Source organism: Populus trichocarpa, chromosome 5 (genome assembly GCF_000002775.5).
Source record: "Populus trichocarpa isolate Nisqually-1 chromosome 5, P.trichocarpa_v4.1, whole genome shotgun sequence".
NCBI lineage: Eukaryota > Viridiplantae > Streptophyta > Magnoliopsida > Malpighiales > Salicaceae > Populus > Populus trichocarpa.
In genome coordinates, this window is record NC_037289.2 from 23,946,918 (window position 1) to 23,967,950 (window position 21,033).

Genomic DNA, 21,033 nt, shown 5'->3' on the forward strand with positions numbered 1-21,033 from the left:
AACATCACACCAACCACGTAAAATGCACTATAAATCAAGTTCATTAGCAAGAAAATAGGTGTTATAGCAGGCTGCTTGGTAGTGGAGAGAGAATAGCTAGAATTCTCGCCATAATGGGTGTGACTGACCACTGCTACCAAAAAATGAAAAAAAAATAATAAAGAAAAGAAAGGGAGGGAAATCATCCACACCAAAACCAAGCTATACAGGAACCAAAAATCTTATAAACTGCTAAGTTACCATCCTAAAATAAATATCTATATATTTCTTATTTTGTTTTGCTCTACGCGCAATGCGCCTTGTCAAACTCTGTCAAAACCAGGCACGACAATTGAAAAGGTAAAACTAAAGGCGCTGCTCCTCACCTTCCGGGGAACATCCCCCTTCCGTCCAGAGAAACATGTGTACTACTTTTTAAAATGATTGCATATTCGGTGGTAGCATAGAATGATCGTTTCAGTTCAAAAGCTTGAACTGGTGCCTGCAGCACCCTCCTGATGAGAGATTCCTGCCTGGATAGTTAACTCACATGTCTTAGCTGTTGTGCTATCTTGGTCAGCAGCCACATCCTCCATTGAGATCTTTTGAAACGATGTTGTCAGAGTATCAGAACTTGATACACCAGAGGACTGAAAGCCCAAATCAGTGCGAGGCATTGTAGAACTAGGCAGCCAATTCATCCAATCATTACGCCTCCTCACTTTGTCATCCTAGATTAAATTTCAATATTACATTCAAATCAAACAGTAGAAAATGATATTAATTTAAATCTTAAATAATGGCAAAGGCACTTCTTGCATGCTAAATCACGATCAATTCAAATATTAGACACTTCGCAACCAACATTAACAAATTTCAAGTACAATATTGCCAGATTCATCAGATGGTTAAGTTAAATATTAATGGATTAAAATGAAGGTACCTGTACTTCAAGCAAAGTTGAAGTCCTCAAGCACTCCAATATAAACTGGATGTTGTTTGTCATAATCCTAACCTGCAGAAGCATGGGCATAAAATAAAGTTGGTTTGCAATCATAACCATCTATTATGAAGTAAATCTAAATTCAAAATGGACAATTTTTTATTCAGAAATGATGAAATAAAATACAAATTGGATCTAAAAGCAAACCATGGTTAATTTTTTATTCAGACACAAACCCCACACTGTTCTGAGAAAATATCAAGGCTAGATATAATAGCACAGAAAACCACAAAGTTGATAATAATTTAACTACCACCTATTAGCAGGAAGTTACTGCAAAGAAATATCCCTGACAGGTCAAGGTATATAAAGCAGGACAACTTAAGAGGACTGCCACCATAAAACCCCACTCGAACAGATTGCTGTCGTCAAAGATCAGCACAAATAAATGATCTCTTTAGTGAATTAAGAAACTCCTAAAAAGTATACAAAAGTTGAACAGCTGGTTCTAAAAGCTGAACAGTTCAAGTTCATACAGGAAAGGGGCATAATACGAGGAACCAGACAAAGAATGTTTTAAGTTCAGTCACAACAAATTATTCTCTTATGCAAACCATATCTTGCATTTTCAGAGTCTTACATGTCAACAAATGAAAAACCATGTCAACAAATGAAAAACAAATCAGTTATGGCCCGTGATACCACATAAAAATTATCTACAGTTTCTCAACGTAGGATCACAATGAATGATACTCTTAAAAGACCAGGCAAACATCAACAAGGACATCACAACACAGAATGCCCCATAATACATCCATTTCAGTATTCCCCATAAGACAGCCAAAAATAAGACAAGGAAGAGAGGTAGGATTGGTGAAGTGTACAATATTGAACATAACAAGCACCAAGTTCAACCTCTGATCAAAGAACATCTCAAGCTCATGACCTGTGAATTACAAAGGACCGGGTCACAAAGGTCAAACGACGATGCAAGAGGATGGAACAACTAGTATCAACCTCACATTTACAAAAGTTCAAAAGATAACTCCCAAATGATCTTAGCTAGGAAATGCCCAATACAGGTGAGTGCTAAAATAATTTCCAACTTCAAAAGGCACCTCAATCCATGTCATCATGCTTCAACCCCAATGTTAAGGGAAAAAACACCAATGGCCAATTGACTGAAAGCATGAAGCTAATGAATTGAGAAGCAGGAAGTATTAGTGAGTTTAAAGCTACAAGATGAAGCACTTCTTATAGCATAATATAGCTCAAAAACACTTACTTGGATAGTACACACTCCATCTATTCATGAACCTTAAAAGCTCTCTATATTTAGCCAAAGTCCTAAACCATTACCATCTTTTGTTCAACATTTAACATGTCATAACAAACTAATTCCAATTCTTAAAATCACCACAAGGAATTGATTTACACAAGTAATTCAATACAGCAGTTATCCGTCCCATTTTCCTTTATATTTCTTTTAATTGGATTATAATGACCATCAGAAATCTCTTTAAACTCCATTTCCCAACAGGAAGCTACAAGATGAAGCACTTCTTATAGCATAATATAGCTCAGAAACACTTACTTGGATAGTACACACTCCATCTATTCATGAACCTTAAAAGCTCTCTATATTAAGCCAAAGTCTTAAACCATTAGCCATCTTTTGCTCAACATTTAACATGTCATAACAAACTAATTCCAATTCTTAAAATCACCACAAGGAATTGATTTACACAAGTAATTCAATACAGCAGTTATCCTTCCCATTTTCCTTTATATTTCTTTTAATTGGATTATAATGACCATCAGAAATCTCTTTTTAACTCCATTTCCCAACAGGAAGCTAGTTACACTTGCATTCAAAACTTTTGGTGAGCAGAGAATTGGAGAGAATTTACTGAGCAAACTCAGTCATTACTAATGACCAAACACCGGTTGCTCCCCATAATCCAGCAATCCATTCCACAATTCTACTCCCATGCCCTAAATGGCAATTATATCCAATGCCATATATAACAACCTGCCTCTTGAGGTTGGTTGGCACAACAATTGATAGCCAATTATATGATATATAAGATCAGTCATGAAAAGTATCTGATTCTATTGCCTAGATATTCCCAGAAAATCAGCACCTGATATATATAAATCAGGAGAAAAATCAATGTAGTAGCATTACACAGAACAGTAAAGAATAATTTCTCACTTTTCCAAACACACCTTGATTTTGATGAATCTACCTCTTCTCACACCTCCATATCATTAAGTCTTATTGAAAGATGCAACTAAGATGCTGCTAAGTGAATAAATAACCCAGACCACTGTTTGTTCATATTACAAAGGCAGAGTTCCAGCACCACAGTTCAAGAAAGTGGAAAGAATGAAAGGGAACAAAGAAATTGATGGAGATCAATGGAAACTATATATATATATATTGAGATGAATTGAGTTCTATCAACTAACATTGGCAGAACCTAGTTTGATCAGCTTTAGCCACTACAAGCAATACAATCACAAAGAAATAAACACCCAAGATACTGCTTCAACAACACATTGATGAAAAAACTATTAAAAAATTAGTCCAGGGTTGTGGTGAAACACGCTCATCAATAACCATAAGGAGAGTATATGTCAAGGAAAACAAAAGGAAAAATCTAGTGAAAGTAGATAATCACCATCTTCAACTCAGCAACAGGGATAGAAGCAGAAATTACATAAAAAATTGCAAGATTTAAAATAAAAGGGTATATAACTGCATGACAGATGAATTGTAAAGCCAAAAAAAAATTATACTAAGAGAACTTAATGCATGAAAGATTGATCTAGGAACTCTTTCATGCACAAAGTCCATATCTTTTAACAGCAATATCTTGGGTTTTACATAATTTTATTAATATCCATCAATTCAAGAATCTAGATCTTCAATGTTTTCCAGGACTTTCTCAAGCTTGTTAATTTTTAAAATTAAGACTTTAAATTTTATAATCAGATCAGAAAGGCCTGGCTAATTTTCAATGGTAGAGTGAAAAGTTTCCAGAAAATGAATAAACAAGAACTATCAAGTTCCCCTTAAATTGGATGGTGTTTTACAATCAGGGAATTTTAAATAGGAAACGTGTCATATAAGAGAAGATAGACAAAATTAAACTTATCATATGGCATAAGTGGACCCAAGGACAAAGATCGTGACCCTTAAGCTCATCAATCAGTGTTCACTTACTCGATTAAAGCCCGCTATTAAAGTAATAGGAACCCAACCTTCATCATCCATCTTTGACTTTAAGAAACCATCTTTTGATAAATTCATATCGCTGCAAACAAGCAAACCACAATTGGAGTTCTTAGTTGAGTTTTCAAGAAGCTATAGAAGAGAGAGATCTTATGAAGCTTAAAAGTTGCCCTTATAAGACACTCGCTAATATGATGATACCTGAAATAGTATTCTATCTGATTTAGTAACAATAAAGGTAGAGGTTGAGGAATAGGCATCAGCATTGTTGGTGATTGCATGTGTGGCACAACCGGATAAGGTTCCAAGGTTATTGGAGGCGGAATAAATAGCATATCTGAAAGAGAAATGAATCGTAGTTGCCAATCCACAATAAAACAAAACAGGTGTCCATTGAAAACGGAGAGAGGAGCTTACCATGATAACCCATGGGATTTGCAAATGGTCTCACAGACTGGGGAGGAATAAATGTACCACTATTTTGCGGTGAAGGCCGAGGAAAGCCCCTTGTAGGAGCTCTCTGTTGCTGCACATGAACATCTCTTGAATTTCCATGATGTCCACGGTCCTGTTCACGTCTGCCAACATAATTATTACGGTGGGAACCATCTCCAGGTGGCTGGCCAAAGTTGCCTCTTCTTGAGGGGCGTCGGTGTTCACTTACCACAGGCGGCGGAGGAACAAAACCCCCAATTGGTCTAGGTTCCCAGTTATTCCCTCTGTATAGAGTTTCTCTGGGAGATTGATCTGGCATAGCTGGTACCAGATTAGTAAAACCATTGGGAGGCATTGGAAATATAGGAAATGGTGGTGGCGGCGGCGGCGGTGGAGGGTGAGTAAAACTGTTTTGTGAATGTCCACCTCCTGAACTACTTCCACTACTACCACCACTGCCACGCCTCACAGGCCTTTGCCGAACTGGCATTGTATGGTTTGTTGCCGAGATAGATTTTGCATTACTATTACCTTGCTTCTTAGGTGAATTCGCTATCACCGGTCCCTAATACACAACACATGGAAACAAAATTCAATTAAACTCTCTTCAAAACTACAAAAATTTAATTCTCTTTTATAATCCATAAATCTAATGAGCCCACACCGGGCTACTATCTATTTCACTAACGCAAACAAAACAAAATAAAAAAACGTTCTTTCCGTCTTTGTTCCCTAAATTTTATCAAAAATAAAAGAAACAGGTAAAAACCCAGAACCTGAGAAGTGGGTATTGATCCATCAGAGACAATCTTCGAGGATGATTCAGCAGGCGATGGTTTTGGAGAAGGCTTAGTGGATTCAGATAAAGCAGGCCATGAAGTTGCATCCATAACAGGACTAGTAATCTCAGCTACACCATTCGATGTTGGTTTGTTCCAGGCCGGCTTCTTTGCCTTACCTGCATTGCCCTTTTTACTGTCCGAACTCTCAATCGCCGCCCAATCATTCGATTGCTCCAGCATAGAATTGATCGATTCAGCCTCACCGCTTACGGTTTCTGATTTTGGAGATGACGACTTCTCTCTCCTTTGAGAACTTCTCACGCCGTCCCTTGGAAATCGTGGAGAATTTGATGAATCCACCGTGTAAACCATTCAAAAAATAGGGTTCTTGCGGATTCGAATAATTTTACTCGGATTAATTAAAAAAATATTTGGAAAAAGGTTGGGCTTTTTTTTTCCTGAGAAATTTAGGAATGAGACCGTGAGGAAAGCCGAACAGGTTTCTCTCCACCTTCGTGCTTTTGTTGCTGTGGCTTTGGTTTCGTTTGTGAAAGAGACGCAGACAATACAATTAGAGAAAGTATCTTATATATTGTGAAATTACTAAAATAGACCTTTGTGTTTTCCTTGCTTGTTAGGGTTTTATGTAGGGCATCTGACAATGGGAACTCAGAAAGAGGTTTTCTTATTGTACTCATTGCCTATCAACACATAAAAAATTGGATATTTATATTTAAATATGTATAAAAATTCATTATTCTACCACTATTTATTATTTAATGTAAAATAAATTAATAGTATAAATATTTAATATATGTTGAAATATGTATACATTTTATTTTATTCAGAAAATGTTAATATTATACATAAATTTATATGATATAAATCTATATATGTTAGATTTAATATATGTATCTTATTCATTATCTATCTATCAAGTAAATTAATTGTAAAAATATATTAATTAGCTTTAAATTAAATTGTTATCTTATTCTAAGATTTTTTTAAAAAATATATAAAATAAATAGAACAATTTTTTAAATGAATTATAGAAATAGTAAGAAAATGTATTATCTCCGATCCCATTGTTTTTATCTCTTATGTTTCGAAGACCAAACATTACCTAAAATAACCAAAGATGGGTTAAGTAACAAAGATTGATCCAACAACATTCAAGCATGATTTACAATTCAAATTGCAATTAAATCAGGTTTTCCTTGGTAAAAAAAAAATTACAACTTCTTCCAACCTATAACAATCAGTCTGCACCAATTCCCAAAAGTTTTAAATGTGACTTATTTTTTAATTGATTTTATTAACTTAAGATTTCAAAAATTAAATTGTAGAAACCTTTTTTTCCAACTTTTTTTTATTTTAATTAATCAATATTGCAACATGGAAAAGTAAAAAAAAAATTGTTTTATTGACCTTGAAGAATCACAAAGAGCCGTTATCATGGAAGGGAGAACTAACTTTTCTTTTCTTTTTTTTTCTTTTTTTTTGACTTGACCAAAATGATAATGGATGAATTCAAATAAAATGAAACATAAAACCCTATAAAATTGATCCAAAAATTTTCTTCAAAAAAGACCCAACAAAAACAACAAAAACAACTATTAAGCTTAGACTTGTTATCTTAAACCCAGGGTACAATATGGGGCCTAAGAAAAGTGAGCTTGAACGTGATAACCCAGGCCTAACTCCCTAAAGGGCATGGGCTCGGGTAATAAGTTTATATGCCTTGTATAGACATGCCCTCTAGCACCCTCATAAACTCGGGCTTCCATGCTTAAGTCCTATGTGTTTGGGGCTGGGTGTGCGCCCCGAGCCCCATATGCTTAGGTCTTAGCAACGCGCCTGGACCTCTTTATCACCTCTAATACGTCTAAACCCAGAGTGTTTGCATCCAAGCGGTGCGCCCAGTCCACTTTCACCTATAGTGGGCTCAGGCTGTCATGCCCAAACCCACCGTGTTTGAGTCCAGGCAGTATGCCTGGACCCGCTTTCACCCCTCGTGGGTTAAGGCTGTCACGCTCGAGCTCAACGTGTTTGAGTCCAGGCAGCACACTCGGACCCCCTTTCACCTTTTATAGGCTCGGGCTGTCACGCTCGAGCCTAGCATATTTGGGTTCAGGCTATATGTCCGGACGTACTTTCACCTCTCGTGGGCTCGGGCTGTCACCTCCATGGTAATCTGGACCTACTTTTATATCTAATGGGCTCGGGCACCTTGCATAAGGTTAACACTCACCAGAGAATTTTTCTAGGACCTCATGGAGGTTTCTCAATATTTTATACTGATCTAGTATATATTATTTTGAGTGAAATACAACTCAAAATATCACAAGGGTAAAATTACACTTCAAACCCTCATCTTCATAAAAGGACAAAACTCATGGGCTATAAATACATCATGACACCTTCAGAACAAAGTTTCATAATCTTTTCATTCTTAATAGTTTTAGCATTTATATTTTCAAAGTTTATCTCTCTAAAATATCATTTTATTTTTTATCTCTACAAAGTTACTGACTTTATCTTCAGGAAGTCCCCACTTCCACCAAATGGAACCTTTTATAGGTACTAACCACAAGTCACATTGGCCTACCAAGCACAAAGTATAAGCTATCAATCACCCTAGCTGAAGAGAATGGACGAGATTGCTAGGACAAATTGATTAACTGATTATCCAACCCGGAAGCCCTATTCTTAGGCTACTTGGATTTTTTGGGACATCATCAATAATCTAACTATAAAAATAGATGACCTCTTAAGCAACATGATATTTATCGTACATTAATTTTGATTTTTAGATATAAGTTGGCAATTATATAAAAATAAATAAACTTTTAGTATTCAATCACTGAAAACTCAGTTATCAATAAATATTCGGCACTATAATTTTTATAATTATTACTTCTAATCTCTCAAAAAGGTAAAAATAAATAAAATATTTCATTCTAAAATTCCCCATTTTTTGGTGTTTGAGATGTTTACGTGTTTGTTTGGTATTATATTTTCATTTACATTTAGATGCATTTTAAAAGTATATTTATCTTGAAAAAAATATTAAATTAATATGTTTTTGGTGTTTTCTGATAATTTTAATATGTTGATGTAAAAAATAAAAAAAAGATTTTAAAAAATTATTTTAATATATTTTAAAGTAAAAAATACTTTTAAAAAGTATTCTACACTATAATTCCACACACGCATTACAAACTATAGTTATTAAACTCGGACTGACCTGACATATCGATCCAGGACCGGTGGCTGAACTGGTCCGAGTAAGGCAAAAGACCGGGACAATTAAAGACCCGGCAAAACCCAGTTGACCCGTGACCCGGGCGACCCGGCAAAACCCAGTTGACCCGTGACCCGGGCGACCCGACAAAACCCGGTTGAGACCTTTTTTTTTCAAATGTGTTTTTTCTCCAGGCCAGAGATCCTCTTTTTATATATATATATATATATATATATATATATATATATATATATATATATATATATATTTTAGTTGGTTATTAACCCTTTTCAAAGTTCATTATATAAATACTAGAAGAGTGTTTTACGTTTTCAATGTAAGATTCGAAACCATTTAGTATATATACTCTATGTTCACAAGAAAAAAAGTTATGTTTTTTCAATGTGGGATAAAAAACTTTTTTGGTTTAAATACTTCAACTTAAAAGGATATCATACTAACATAATATCTTTTCAACGTGAGATAAAAAGTCGTTTGAAATAATATTTTAAACTTTATTATTTATAACATATATAACTTATATTCACATGTATTATTTTTTTTTATTTTTTTATATAAAATATTAAAATTTCAAATATTTTAATATTTGAACTGGATTAATCTGTATAACCTGAGACCCGATCTCTTAACCAAGGCTGTCTGATAATTAAGCTACAAACTTTAACACGATCCCGGTTGAGTGGCCATACCCAAAATATTAAGATGATCTTGAATGAATACTTTTGGATCACTTCCGAAAACGGTTGCCCACTTGCGGTCCCTGGCTACCTTTTGGCTATGATAGTTTCAAAAAACAGTATATAATCTTACGAGATCTCGCCATTTTCTCAAGAGGTTTGCGAAAAAGTCTTTGGAAAATACGTAAACATGTTTTAGTTAGAAAAACAAAAACTAAATATATTTTTTATATATTTTTTAAATGAATTTTTATCATTTTTTTAAAATATTCCTATTATCCTTTATATATCCGTCTCTTATGTTTGCGAACAGCAATCGGATTTTGGGTAAATTTGTTGGGGGAAAAAAGAGTCCATTAAAGTAATGCCATATTAAAGTGACGGACACCTGCTCACATCCCCGGGCATGTATAGCACCATACCTACCACTATTTTGTTAGGATATTTACTATTTTATTTATTTTTATATTTTAAAAATATTAAAAAAAAATAAAAAGAAGTTTAAATTAATTTTTTTATATTTTTAGATTATATATTTTGATGTGATAATATCAAAAATAATTTTTAAACAATAAAAAAATACTTTTAAAAACAATATCACCTAATAATGCTGCTAAAACAACGGTTCCAGCCGATGGATCCAATTTCCAATTACTTTTTGCTTAAGCATCAAAGGGCTGTGGATTCACGGCAGTCCCTTTCCAATTACTTCGTGGAGAAGTGTGGATTCGCAAGCAAGTCTTAGAGAAACTTTCGGTTAGATTTGAAAAGGAAAATAGGAATTGAATTGATCCGGTGGTGTACTGTTCCAAGCAATGCCTGTCAAGGATCAATTTTATGCCACCCAGTTTAAGGACGTGTTAGTTTTTTTAAAATTAAAAATTATATATTTTTAATTAAAATTTTTTTTTAGAATATTTAGTGAGACTTAATTTGAAGGTAGTGTTTCATTGCTATTCTAAAACTTAAATGATAGAAACAATAGAAACAAAAATGTGTTGGTTTAATAAACAAAAAAATATATATATAAATAAATTTGTTTATGTGATAATTTCGGAGTGATTTTATATACTTTCAAAAGAAAAGGTACAAAGAAAACATGTCTTCAAGATAATATTTTTTGTTTTTTATTCCTAAAATATCATAGTAAAAAATTCTCAATTTCAAAATTGTCCAACTAAGACATATAAAGATAAAAATAGTTATTATCATAGTTTTAAAACCTAACTCGAAAGTCGATCCAGGGCAAATCCTATAAATGAATCGGGTTAACATGAGTTGATTCGAGTCAATGTAAGGGCAATAAATGATTTAAAAGAGCCTTATGTTTTCAAATCGTTTTGATGTGATAATATCAAAAATAATTTTAAAAAAATAAAAATAAAAATATTATTTTAATATATTTATAAGCGAAAAGCATTTTGAACCGCAACTGCTACTACAATTCTAATTACACCCTTAAATTCAAGAAATAAAAATATTTATTCTTGAGTTTTAAGTAGGTCAATACTCAGAAATCTATATATCTTTATTTTAAGATATTAAAAGTTTTAACTTTTTAAATAATTTTATTTAAGATAATTTTTATTTATAAAAATCTTAAGTACCAAACCAAAAAGTTAACTCATAGTCACTTAAGTAATTGAAAATTGTTAACATCTGTGAAAAATGAAAAATGCATTTTCTTAACATGTAGAATTTCGACATGAAGGTATGTGGTGCGGATACCAAAAAACCTGCCGATGGATGCAACAGCGCCCCTACTCTGTGCATGAACGACTGCATTCATCCTTTCAAGGATCGCAACTTGGCCGACACACCAGGAAAAAGGGTAGGAGTAGTGGGTCCTAGAGGTCTTGGACATGTAGCTGTGAGGTTTGGCAAGGCATTTGGTCGCCACGTAACTGTCATCAGTACTTATGCCAAAGAAAAAGAGGCCACAGACCGCCCGGTAGCTGATGATTTTATAGTCAGCACTTATGCCCCAAAACTGCAGGTTTGTTACGTGTGTGTGTGTGTGTGTGTTGGTGACAGGCAGCTAGGAGAAGTCTAGATTTTATTGTGGATACAGTGTCAGCTCAGCTTTCTCGGGGGGCAATGCTAGAATTACTCAAAGTAGCAGTCCTGGGGGCATCAGACAAGCCGATTGAGCCGCCAGCTTTTCCTCTGATATTAGGTAAATTAATTGATGTGCAATCTCTTCTCTAATTTTTCGAAGCTTAAATGATACATATATGATCAAATATGAAAGGGTAAACAAGGGTCTTGCTCCTTTGCTTTCCTCCTCGTGCAATTTTCGCAGGCAAGAGATCTGCAACTGGTAGCATGACAAGGGCTCAGAGGATTGAGAGATTTGGTCACCCACCTTAAAAGAAATAGAATGTGATTCGGGAGGATGAAAATTTTTATTGGCAACTACCACACCCAATAGCCTACCAGAAATCAAATTCCAAGTTTCAAGAGATAATTAAGCTTCCAACTAACAAATGGAGTGGGGTGTTAGCTCGTAGAGAGCCATACGATTGGCTTTAAGCGAGGAAAAATCCAACCTGTCTTGGAATTGCATTGCGAGCCTAGAATCCCACCATTGATGAATGATTATCCATTACAAACTAATCAAATCCTTGGCCAGCAATCCCCAGCCACATCAGTGACCAGACAGAATCCATAGTCCTGTTAGCAGCATATAAACTAGTCCGTTTGTTCTTTTATTCGAAGCATGTGCTTCCTTAACTCTCACATAAATTTTAGTCTTTTACAGTATAGTTCAGTGAGAAAACAAGAACAATTGCAGAATAAAAGAAGAGCTTAATCTTAAAAATTTACACTTGGAAGGATCTTTAGGATGTGATGATCGAAGAAGAAGAAGAATCTCAGCAAGTAAGAGACCATGTCGAACCACCATCAGCACCACTTTTTCCACCCTGAAGAGCTCGGTTCTATGGTCCTTTTATAGAGCTATTACTGCAAACCTCATTTGCATCCCTTCTCTTCCTCTGTCACTATTTCCACCGTAATTGGCTGCAATAAGGAAGCTGACCCCTGTAATGGTGTTGGCCTTTTAATTAGGCATTGCATGGTCTTTTGGTGGCATGATATCTATCCTCGTTCAGGTCCAAACACTGCATATATTCTCTTCCCTTTATTTATTTAAGCTATAATTAAATTTCTAAAGCGAGTTTCTTGGTATATCACAGGGGATCATGTTAATCCAGCTGTGACATTCTGTCTGTTCCTAGCAAAGAAAGGTATCATTGATACGAGCAGGTGGATTATATGGTGGCTCAATGCCTGGGAGCAACAGGTGGAGTGGGTTTGGTCAAGGCATATATGGAAGACTTCTATAAAGCAGAAAGAGGTGGTGCTAATCTGGTGGCTCCTACACACTAAGGAACTGCTTTAGGCATTTATTGGGACTTTCGTATTAGTCTACACAGTATTTTCTGCTACTGATCCTAAGCGTAGTGCACGTTTTTCTCACGTTCCTGTAAGTATTATTAGCTTATAATTGCCAAAAAAATATATTTTACTGATCAATATTCTTGATATATACACTTGTGTTTTGGTGGACAATTGTATTATGCTGTTCGGGTTTTGTCACCTTTGCCAATTGGGTTTGCAGGATTTATGGTGCATTTAGCCACCATCCCCACAACAGGAACTGGAATCAACCCAGCTCGAAGCTTTGAGGCTGCTAGCTGTTATATATAACAATGAAAAAGCCTGGAATGATCAGGCTTGTACTTTAAATTTGGCTAAATTTGTCTTGTCCCCTCATAACTTAAATTTGCTTTAGGAAGTGCGAATAGATTGTTTTGGCCATTTGTAGGAGCAGTAGCTGCAGCACTGCATCATCAAGCTTTGCGATCGTTCACCACGAACCCCAAGAGGACGCGCTAAAGCCTTCTGTGAATGTCTATTTCGCTCACCTTATTGGCCTTGCTGCTGTACACAAAAACAAAATCTCCATTGGATCAACACTTGCTGTGGGGTACAGAAAGTGTTGGTCTCAATCGATAATTGTTTGAGTCTCCATACCACAATCAAATACGACCCAACAATTATTTCCAGATCGCTAATTCTCAGTATCATGACCTACAATGGTTAGAGCATGAATAATCAATGGGAGGTTTCCAAACTCTGGATAAACCCCCATTTCATGCATATGAATCACCCTTGCTGGGAAGAAATTGCATAATTACTTGGAAACAAACAAGCTACGTTGCCAACTTTTAATGTCACATATTAAAGCTAGCTCAAATCTTAATTCTGTCAGGTTGCAAGATGCCTTGGAGTGAAAGCAAGAATGTCTTGGGGCTCTAAGGCAAATTGCGGCTCAAAAAGCAACCAGATCGTGTGCTACCATTCAGTTTCGGCAGGTAAATTTGGAGGCTTTAATATCAAAGATAAAGTTCGCAAACGTCATTTTGCCCACTAAACGTGAATAATGTGGAGAGAACAAGAAGCTGCCCAAATTACTTTGGCACAAGTGTGATGATGTGTAACCATGTTAGGGATCGACTTGTAGCTAGTTCACCAAATGAGCGTGCCGCCTGCTCATCAAGCTTGTCCTCTTCTTTTCCTTCCCGAAGAATGAAGGAAGAACAACTGGGGGATTGCAGAGAAGTTATGAACTCCCAAATTTAGAGAAAAAGTATGATTAGCAACTAATCCACAACAATTAATTAGTCTCTATTTGAGGGTGTTAGAAATTTAGTATAAGACAAACAAAACATTTACCGATGTTCTAAAAAAGGAAGGAGATCATGGTCGTTAACTTCAGAGCCCGTGGAATTAGTCGAGCTGCGCGCAAGCTGGTCCGGACATCCACGTTAAACTAAAACAAAAAAGGAGATAAATAAAACCGTTTATTTGATAATTAAATTATTCTTAATTTTAAAAAAAACTAAAATATTAATTCAAAACAAACATATATGGAGGTATTATTAATAATAATCACCCTTAGAAATTATAATAAGAATTATTAAAACACAAAAACATACTATATTTTATTTTTTACTATCACTTTTAGCTATCTTGAATCATATTAGACATTCTTTATTATACAAAGATTATTGGTATTGATCAATTTCAATAATCTATTTTTCAGAAAGAGTATTAATTAAGAAATTACTGAATTTATTATGCTAATCATTATGATAATTATACTCTAAAATAGTTGACACATTTTACAATATTTCATAATGTTATCAACTTTAAAATACTCCAATTAATGTCTCAAGTACAATCTTTCTCACTCTATAAATCAAGTATTATTAATATTTTTAAACAATCATTAATTAATAAACAAACATTACTACATGATATATATAATATTTGTTTTTTTTTTTCGCTATCTCAACTTACATGACAGTATTAATTAATCTATCAGGGGGCTTAAATAATATTTTTATGAAATGGGAATCTTTGTCGAGTCCCTTTGCATCTTAAATAATATATTTGCAAAAAGTTTCTTCGAGGAAACACACTACGCACTGTATAAATGCTTTTACTCCTGAGAACTAAAGTCATGTAATTGGTTGGTTTGGGTATCGATTGTAATTATTTTTTAAAGTATTTTTTATTAAAAAATATATTAGAATAATATTTTTTATTTTTTAAAATTTATTTTTAACATTAATATATTAATCAATCAAAAAACTATATATAAAATATAATTTTACATACCTTTATTTTAATGATACCAAAAAACCGGTGACCATTACTTAAAGATACCGCGGAGGCCAAAATAAGTATAAAAAATCATGCTGGATCTTTGATCATATGCTTATTGGATGGTACAAATATATATGCACAGAATCAAGATTCTCCACAGTAAAGATGATCAAGTTTTTTGTTCGAGAGATTATATATATATAACCTTGATAAATTAATAGTTAATAAATTAATAATATTAATTAAATAATATTTTGTTCGATCCTAACTTAAATTTAAAGTTTAGATAATATCTTTATTAATTAATAAATTTTTATGTTTAAAAGATATTAATTTATATAAAAATTTAATTGTATATCAAAAGATTTTTCAAATACTTTGGACGGTAGCTGGAAATTACAAATTTAAATCCCAAGCAATTAAGCAAACGAAAGAAAGTGAAAGGAAAAGTAAAAGGGAATTGCTATAAATTGGTAGACGAATATTTTAAGACAAATAACATTATCTTGTAAAGAATAAATTAATAATTATTAAATCCAATTTAACTGACTTGAAAACTTACTATCTGAATAAATAAAGTTTTAAGTTGAAAATGAAAAATACATTGACTCTTTAACTATCTGAATAATTAACCTGATAAAACTCGACCAAATTAATATATCAACACTTAAGAGTTTTTTTAATAAAAAATAAAATAAAAAATACATTTTAATAATAAAAAAAATAATTGACATATTGGTTTAGTAACTCAAGCCAATCCAAATCTAACAACTATATGTTGGTAACGAAACAATGAAGGAAGAATAAAAACAAAATAAAAGCAATAAAGTACGGGCATTGCCTTGTATACTGGGATATAAAGGTTTTTCTCTTACTCAATTAAACCTTATATACGTCTATCCTTTCTAGTTGGTTACTAGTTTAGATTATAGTTTTTTATATAAATGCTAGAAAAAAAATTAAAATTTTAATTAAAAAAAAAACTCGAATTATATTAAATTATTATTTACAGCAATACATACCAAATCCCTTATCTTAATTACTCTAACACCCTGAAAATTTCGAGTAAAAATAAAAATATAGAACAGTATAACGTTCATATTCAAAACAGCGTTTATTTGATAATTTGTAGGCGGCAATCACCAGAGCACGTAGCATCCTCAAGTTAATTGATAGATATCCGGTTGATATTACGATAAATCGCACATGATTTTCATTTAAAATTAAGACTGAGTCATAATTTGTTCCACGAAAAAGGGAAACGATAATAATGATTATACACAATTTATTCCATGTTAATTAATTATCATAATTCATACAACGTATGAGAAATTTCGAAGACAACCTATATTGCCAACACTGTTTCTGCTTACAGAAGCTTTGTCCCAAGGCATTACACGTAAGATATACATAACGTGTGAGGGATGTTATCGTGTGAGGCGTTGCCATTTACAGCCATCTGGACTTTCTTTATCCCTCGTATCTCTTTGTTTCAAACTCAAATTGCTGCCTATATATGTGCAACTACATGCTTTAATCTATGTCAAGAAACCGAAAAGAGAAGAGAGTTGATCAACATGACAAAGCTTTTGTGGGCTAAGTTAAAATCTACCTTTTCAAGGGCAGGTGTGTTTCAACATCATCTTGTCCTTCTCAAACATGAGTTCTTGTCAAAATCCCATGTATATTTTGGAAAAATCTTTAAATTATGCTAGTGTTTTTTTAGGAGGTGTTCATAAGCTTTCTAGTTTTGATTTAGTTAATTTTTTTATGGTGCTATCAAGAACTTGAGTTCTTATTTCTTTTCTTCTTTTTTTGAGTGATTGATGTTTTTTTTCTGGTTTAGGAGGATCTCCCAAGGAACGAGCTAGCAGCTTAAGCAACAAGTTGAACGTTAATGAAGAATACAAGGAAGCTTTCAGGACGAAGTCTTATGTGGAAATGTGGAGCAAGGTTCAGGACCAGCTAAGAAAAACACGCGTTGATGGAGTTGACAAAGTCACCTCACCGTCCTCATCTCTTCCTTTCTATCCCCATCTCTCTGATTATTTGTTTGAACCACAGCAGCAAGCGACCCTGGGAGAGATGATAGAAAGCTTGAGGTTTCATCACTTTCTGATTGATTACTTTGAAGCCAGATCAGAAGCATGTCATATTTGCGGTTTGCTTCTTCAATGCATCCAGCAAACACGTGCTAATTATAAGAAAATTAGAAGGGTAATCAAGTTAAGCAAAAGGGTGCAAGATTCTGCAGATTATTCAGATAAGATTTGCATCGCAATGTTTAGAGAGCTTGCTGCGTATGCATTGCTTGAAAATCCATTATCGATGTTTTCTACCACTGTAAAATTCAATGATTTTCATGATAACAACTTGGTGTTGCTCCACGGATTGAATTCAGAACAGAGAAAGATTATGAGGAAAGCAAAGTTCAGAAGGATATGCATGAAGGTTGCAGGAGGGTGTCTTGTCATATCACATACTGCACTTCTAATTGCCTTGCTTGTAATTGCAACCCATGGCATAGTTGGCATTGTGGCTGCACCAGGAATAATGGGTTGCTCGTTGTATGTATTCAGAAAGCAAATCAAGTTGGTTCATCGGGGGCTTGAGACAAGCTTGCTTGAAAAAAGACTTGGTGCACAACTAGATCTTGCAGCCAAAGGAACTTACATATTGATCAAAGATTTTGATACCATGAGTAGACTCGTGAGGAGGTTATTCGATGAGGTAGAACGCCGTAAAGCTCTTGCTGATATGTGTGTAAGGAATAAAAAACCTGAACTGTTGAAAGAGGTCGTGAAAGAATTTCACACTCACGACTTGTGCTATCTGGAGCAGCTAGAAGAACTCGAGCAACACATCTACCTGTGTTTTCATACCATAAATAGATCCAGAAGGCTTGTTATGGACGAGATAATGGCTGCACCCGAGAATAGTAGAGCTGATGATCATCAACAAAAGATCTTACAAGGATGATGAAAATATTTGGAGAGATAGTGGTAGGAGGTGATCTTTGGTGTTACAATACAGGCTCCAGATAGAAATTGCTTCTCCCTACGCTGAGCTTACCTAGATTACAAGGCACATCCAATTAACCCATGATTTATTTATCACTTCTAATGTTAACTTCAACCCTGTATATGTCCAGATTACCATTCATTAATTATAGTCTCCCTGCATATTACCCAACTTCCAGCAGTTTATATTGACAAGATATACTATTAATATACAGTCCCTCTACCCAGCATTGACTGTAATGTTTATGCATATATTTAGCTTTCTTCCCTGGTCAGAAATTTTTTGCATAGTAAGCATCCCATCTTTGTCAGGTTTTCCTGAAGTGAATATTTTGATATCATAAATTAAGAGTAATCATCAAAAAATTTGCAAGCACAGCTCTCTTGCAACACAACATGTTCTATGGCAAAAAAAAAAGCAGTAAAAATTTAGTATCACAAAGGGAATTTTAAGGTAAAAATTTAACTCACCTATTCTTACTCGTATTAGCACAAAAACCATAATCTGATACTGTTCTGTTTCTTGTTCTATTTGTCGAGAAACAAAAATGACAAGATAAGAACTAGATACAGTAAGGAGAAGTATTACAATTCACCTAATTGGTTAGGAAATTAACCTGGGGGTGAGGCCCATCAAAGAATTGGTGGCTGGAGGAATTCCAAATGAAGCTTGAATTCCTTGTTATTCTCGAAGTCTATAAAACTTTTCCAAGCATCCCAAATAGCTCAGCTATTTTCTCTCAGTTTCTTGTATTCTTCAAGGCCCAACAATGAAGCTTTGACCTTCAGCCAATCTGCTGGCTTGGGCATGATAATGGCAATGTACCCTTCCCTGTCTGCCAGCAACAGATGAAATCATCAATGTGGGTTGCCAAACCACTATTACATGCTAAAAACGGAACCATCAGATGAAAGAGAAGATATGAGATCTAATTAGTGACAAGAATTGATTCTCACCAATCAGCAAGTTAATTTCTCAAGGGGGTGATGATATGTTTCGGAATGGGAGATTTTAGAGGCTGATATGAAAATTACTGCCTAAAAGTATTGTCCTCGTTGATCACTAATTCAATAACGAGATCCTATGTAGTGTTTGTTTGGGAGTGAGTTTTCAATTGCATTTGGATGTGTTTCAAAAGTATGTTTGCCTTGAAAAATCATCAAATTGATGTTTTTTTTTAGTGTTTTCCAATGATTTTGATGTGTTGACATCAAAAATAAAAAACAAATCTGAAAAAAAAAAATTTTGATGCATTTTCAAGAGAAAAACATTTTTAAAAAGCACCAAACACGCATAGACACTTGCATCTGACATTTGGTAAACATGGAAAAGAAATACTTACTGAAGAGTTCAGCAAATTTTGAATGTTTGATTAGTCTGTCATTCACTTCCAACAGAGAGCCTTTAACACAACATCTGTCAGAAGTCAATGACAAATTTCAACTCCAATATTAAAAAGAAGGAACGAAGGGAGGAGGGGGTGTGAAACTGAAAAACAGTTGTACCTGACAATATAAGAATCGCTCTGGGTGCAAACTTTACACGGAGCAGTGTCAGACTCAAAGTGTTGTGCATTCTGCAAAAGATGCTCTCTATTGTTAGTAAAAGTTGGCTAAATGAGAACATAAGAAAACAAATCAACTCCTGATCCTAAATGCATCATTACAAAACAGAAATCTGACTAATCTGTAGAAATCCTTGCCCTCCGAAGCAGTCAAAGTTACCTCTCAATGCAATCAGCTCAGATTTCATAGTCCAGTTATGTTAAACTGGCCAATTGTGCTTCCGATGATATGAAAGCCACAAAACCAATGTGCACAAAAAGAAACAATGCCACTAAAAGAAGTGGAATCCAACTGATTTTTCAAACTGATCCTCTGATTGTTCCAGTATATGACTCAGATAAAGCCAAATTAGATGGTGAACTTCCACCCTTGATCACTAAGCAACTAAAATGTCCTGAAAGCCCTAACATACAAAGCTTGATGCTTGCAACCATGTTAGTAATGTAAATTCAATTATCCCCACCAACTCAAAAGCTAGCTTATAAGAAACCAACCAAGCTACTAATCATAGAACTTTTAATTGTCTAGCTATTGCCAATTTCTTCACACCACCTGCTCAATTCTAAGGAAAATTGCTTAATTGTTATACAATAAAAAAGGCTAAAACCAACAAAGAATGGGCTTTTTTTCGCTTTCCAGTGACCTTAATGCCACTACGATCAGACTTTCCAACATTGAAATCAACAGCCGTGATTCCTCCTGCGTCCGTAAAAGCCACATGGGTCGGAGCCAAACACACAACCTTTTTTTCATCACAAAAACAATACATAAACAATTAATCAAAACCCCACATATATTTTAACAAAAGAGTTAAAATAGTACCCAATGGCATGTCTATAAACGTACTGGTCGTGTCCTAGCTTCACAAAATCTGATCCAAAATTCAACAAATTAAGAACAGTATTTGCTTTGTTAAGCATCATCAATCAAGCAAAAAGAAAAAGAAAAAGAAAGCAGAAACCTGGAACGAAGTAGGAGACGAAATTGGTTTGAACAGAAGATGGAGGAGTGATAGAAAGATCACAAATGTCAGGTAAAAGCAGCTGATGCAACTCTTCTTCGTCTTCCGGTGTGTTTCCACCGTAAATTTTGAAATTTTTTTATTTAAAATTAAAAAAAAATTATATTTTCATAGTTAATATAAAAAATAATTTTTTTAAAAAAAAAAAAAATATTTTAATATATTTCTAAATAAATAAACACATTAAACCATCTCGACTACTTATAATTCCAAACACACCCGTCCTTTTGTTCGTCAACTTGTTTTAGTTCTTGGTTTTAAATTGGGTTGCTAATATTTGAGAATTTTCCTAAAACTCCCTCATGTGTGGGCTGCTAATATTTGAGAATTTACCTCAAACTCTCTAATTGGCCCAGATGAAACCTAACCGTATTGCTCTGTGGGTTACCAGATCATTAGTCCGTGATGTAGCGAGCCTTGCTATATTAAAT

At 34.3% G+C, this 21,033-nt stretch overlaps 3 protein-coding genes and 1 long non-coding RNA gene across 15 annotated transcripts; 2 read left to right on the forward strand and 2 right to left on the reverse strand.

Annotated features, from left to right (window-relative positions):
• Window positions 1-23: 23 nt before the first annotated feature.
• Window positions 24-5,956, reverse strand: LOC7493989 (la-related protein 1B). The gene is made up of 6 exons (XM_024601740.2): window positions 5,372-5,956; window positions 4,578-5,160; window positions 4,362-4,497; window positions 4,152-4,242; window positions 923-994; window positions 24-710 (listed from the first exon to the last, which is right to left on the reverse strand). Exons 1-6 carry the CDS (start codon window positions 5,747-5,749, stop codon window positions 462-464), a joined length of 1,509 nt encoding a protein of 502 aa, XP_024457508.1. The 5' UTR covers window positions 5,750-5,956; the 3' UTR covers window positions 24-461.
• Window positions 5,957-11,425: 5,469 nt separating this feature from the next.
• Window positions 11,426-13,127, forward strand: LOC112327447 (uncharacterized). Its single transcript, XR_002981648.2, has 2 exons — window positions 11,426-12,432; window positions 12,517-13,127. It is a non-coding gene; the product is annotated as an uncharacterized LOC112327447 (long non-coding RNA).
• A 3,341-nt stretch (window positions 13,128-16,468) lies between these two features.
• LOC7485614 (UPF0496 protein At1g20180) lies at window positions 16,469-18,187 on the forward strand. Its single transcript, XM_002306916.4, has 2 exons — window positions 16,469-16,621; window positions 16,842-18,187. Exons 1-2 carry the CDS (start codon window positions 16,573-16,575, stop codon window positions 17,972-17,974), a joined length of 1,182 nt encoding a protein of 393 aa, XP_002306952.3. The 5' UTR covers window positions 16,469-16,572; the 3' UTR covers window positions 17,975-18,187.
• On the reverse strand, window positions 17,219-20,982 carry LOC127905289 (uncharacterized). 12 transcript variants are annotated; one of them, XR_008059154.1, is made up of 6 exons: window positions 20,404-20,928; window positions 19,522-20,323; window positions 19,359-19,432; window positions 18,633-18,851; window positions 17,967-18,067; window positions 17,219-17,863 (listed from the first exon to the last, which is right to left on the reverse strand). XR_008059154.1 is itself a non-coding variant. In XM_052452706.1 (4 exons), exons 1-4 carry the CDS (start codon window positions 20,502-20,504, stop codon window positions 18,742-18,744), a joined length of 381 nt encoding a protein of 126 aa, XP_052308666.1. In that variant the 5' UTR covers window positions 20,505-20,967; the 3' UTR covers window positions 18,463-18,741. The 12 variants fall into 12 exon arrangements, 1 of the variants encoding a protein (XP_052308666.1); XR_008059147.1 differs by lacking the exon at window positions 19,359-19,432 and having other exon boundaries at window positions 17,219-18,067; window positions 19,522-19,592; window positions 20,225-20,323; window positions 20,404-20,973; XR_008059151.1 differs by lacking the exons at window positions 17,219-17,863; window positions 17,967-18,067 and having other exon boundaries at window positions 18,463-18,851; window positions 19,522-19,592; window positions 19,741-20,323; window positions 20,404-20,952.
• Between the last annotated feature and the right edge of the window lie 51 nt (window positions 20,983-21,033).